Source organism: Corvus brachyrhynchos, unplaced genomic scaffold, assembly GCF_000691975.1.
Source record: "Corvus brachyrhynchos isolate BGI_N302 unplaced genomic scaffold, ASM69197v1 scaffold89, whole genome shotgun sequence".
Taxonomy (NCBI): Eukaryota; Metazoa; Chordata; class Aves; order Passeriformes; family Corvidae; genus Corvus; species Corvus brachyrhynchos.
Window position 1 is genome coordinate 861,300 of NW_008246063.1, and position 2,951 is coordinate 864,250.

Sequence of the window (2,951 nt, forward strand, 5' to 3'; positions counted from 1 at the left end):
CCTGCTGATTTACCACCATTCCCAGGCGTTTGCATGAGGAGTGAGCTCACCCTGTGGGGGTGTGCGGGGGGCCCGTGGGCGTCTGTCTCGGTGTGTGACACACTGGATTCCTCATAATCCCGCCCTCCCCGAGCCCTGCCAGGGGACGCATGTTAATGATGACCTTGCTGAGTAAAGAGTTGTGGAAGGAATAAGTGTTTTTCCTGCGCTCCGAGAGGCGGAAGGTGCGATTACTCATCCATCTCTCCAACTGTCTCCAGCACCTTTCAAGCGCTTCTCGCGTCGAATCTGGGGGCGTGAGCGAGGGGGTGGCAAGCGAGGGGAGGCTGCCAAAATCTGGGTTGCCACAGACACCGGCCTCGCTTTTCCTCCAATGAACGCTGCGCTGAGAGTGCGAGAGGAGGCTGGGCACCACCCACATGTTGAGCTGCGTGGAGTATAAGTAGATGGAGGAGCCTGGACTAGTGGCAGTTCAGACAGGGAAGAGAAGCAGCTCTTTGCATCTCCAGTGAAAGCGGTTTTGACTCACCAAGTTTGCCAGAGGAGAAATCACCCGGATTTTTGCTGCAGCTTCCAGCTTCTTTGTGCATCTCTGTGTGATTTTCTCCGGCGGGGACTTCGAGGCATTCGAGATTCTCAGCGGGATTTGACATCTTATCCAACTCCTCTCCTTGTTCCTGGAGGATCCTGGTTCTCTCTGGGACACCCCTGAGCACGTGAGACCGGCGTTTCCAGCTGGGCACCGGGAGAAATTTGCCTACAACTCTCTCTGGGATCCACGTGGACCAACCAGCTCGCTCTGCGGTGATATCTGATTGGGTTGTGTTTGTGTCCAAAAGTCTTTGGCGGGGGGTTTAGAAGTCTCTGTGTGTCTTTCAGGAAGTGTTGTGGTGGGGGTTTTTGGGATCCAGCTTTAGTGTCAGGGCTTATAACCCACTTATTTCCGTGTTTGCCACTCGCACGGTCGGAGCCATGCAGCTGGACAATGTCACCAGCGCGGGCGTCCACTCCTTCCAGGGGCACCGTGGAGTTGCCAACAAACCCAATGTGATCCTGCAGATAGGGAAGTGCAGGGCAGAAATGCTGGAGCATGTCCGGAGGACCCACCGGCACCTCCTGACTGAGGTCTCCAAGCAGGTGGAGCGGGAGCTGAAGGGATTGCAGAAATCTGTGGGGAAGTTGGAGAACAACTTAGAGGACCATGTCCCAACTGAAAACCAGAGATGGAAGAAGTCCATCAAGGCCTGCCTGGCCAGATGCCAGGAGACCATTGCTCACCTGGAGAGGTGGGTCAAGAGGGAGATGAATGTTTGGAAGGAGGTCTTTTTCCGCCTGGAAAAGTGGGCTGACCGCCTGGAGTCCATGGGAGGCAAATACTGCCCCGGGGAACAGGGCAAGCAGACGGTGTCCGTTGGGGTGGGAGGCCCAGAGATAAGGCCAGGTGAGGGGGAGATTTATGATTATGCCCTGGACATGAGCCAGATGTATGCCCTGACCCCTCCTCCTGGGGAGGTGCCCAGCATCCCCCAGGGCCACGATTCCTACCAGTGGGTCTCCGTGTCGGAGGATGCTCCAGCCTCCCCAGTGGAGACCCAGGTGTTTGAGGATCCCCGGGAGTTCTTGAGCCACTTGGAGGAATACTTAAAGCAGGTGGGTGGAACAGAGGAGTATTGGCTGTCTCAGATCCAAAACCACATGAACGGCCCAGCTAAAAAGTGGTGGGAGTACAAGCAGGACTCCGTCAAAAACTGGGTCGAGTTCAAGAAGGAGTTTCTGCAGTACAGCGAGGGAACTCTGACTAGGGATGCCATCAAAAGGGAGCTGGATTTGCCCCAGAAAGAGGGGGAGCCCCTGGATCAGTTCCTTTGGCGCAAGAGAGACCTGTACCAGACCCTCTATGTGGATGCAGATGAGGAGGAGATTATTCAGTACGTGGTAGGAACCCTCCAGCCCAAACTGAAGCGTTTCCTGAGCTACCCCCTGCCCAAAACCTTAGAGCAGCTGATCCAAAGGGGGAAGGAAGTCCAAGGGAACATGGAGCACTCTGAGGAGCCCAGCCCACAGAGGACCCCTGAGGTTCAGCCAGGAGACTCCGTGGAGACCGTGCCCCCCTCAACCACTGCCAGTCCCGTGCCGAGCAATGGGACTCAACCAGAGCCCCCCAGCCCCCCAGCCACTGTCATATGAGCTCCCCTGAGGGGGGTCTGAGTTCCGTGGAAGGGAGAAGGGGGCTTATTTAGGAAGCTTCTCCTTGGAGGGAGGTTCTGGCTGAGATGGGACCTGAGGAGTGCTCAGTCCAACAGCCCGGAGCAGAGGGATTGACTTTGCTCGTGGGGGGAGGGAGGAGGTGGGGGAGAGGCGCCTCAGGATGGGGTTGCCCCCCTCACCCAGGCCATCCCATGCGGTGGTGCTGGGGACCCTGCTGGCACCACTGTGGGGAACAGCCAATTTTATGAGAATTCCCTGCCAAGAAACTATAGAGATAATTCCCAACTTGTGAAGCAGCCGCTCGGCACTAGCGGCTCTCAAGGACTTCATACGAGTGCAGTAGTTGGTGGAGGGTTCCTACCCATCTGGATCTCTCTTTTTCCTTCTCTCCTCCCTCTTCTGAGAGGGTGGCCCTGTCCTGCAGAGACAGCTTTCTTTTGACCCTTGCCTGTTTTTGATTAGCCTCTGGGTTTCTGTTCACTCAGCAATCTCCTGCTCTTACTTGCTCCAAAGGATTAAAGTAATTTTTTGGATTATTTTTTGTTTTAAGAAGAAAAAAAAATCCTATTATTTTAGGAGCTGAAAGCTTTAAGAATCTGGTTTATTTTCTGTGGTTTTCATTTCACTGCACCTAATACCTGCTTTAATGGGTTTCCTCTCAAGAGGCTCTTAGTGGTTTACTTCTTGTCTTAGTTTCTGCTCATTCCAGTTCAAGGCCACTGCAGTGCAGAGGCGAATTTCAT

At 54.6% G+C, this 2,951-nt stretch overlaps 1 protein-coding gene across 1 annotated transcript; it reads left to right on the top strand.

Annotated features, from left to right (window-relative positions):
* The first annotated feature begins 443 nt into the window (after window positions 1-443).
* Window positions 444-2,945, top strand: ARC (activity regulated cytoskeleton associated protein). Its single transcript, XM_008643062.2, has one exon. It carries the CDS (start codon window positions 973-975, stop codon window positions 2,185-2,187), a length of 1,215 nt encoding a protein of 404 aa, XP_008641284.1. The 5' UTR covers window positions 444-972; the 3' UTR covers window positions 2,188-2,945.
* Window positions 2,946-2,951: the final 6 nt, after the last annotated feature.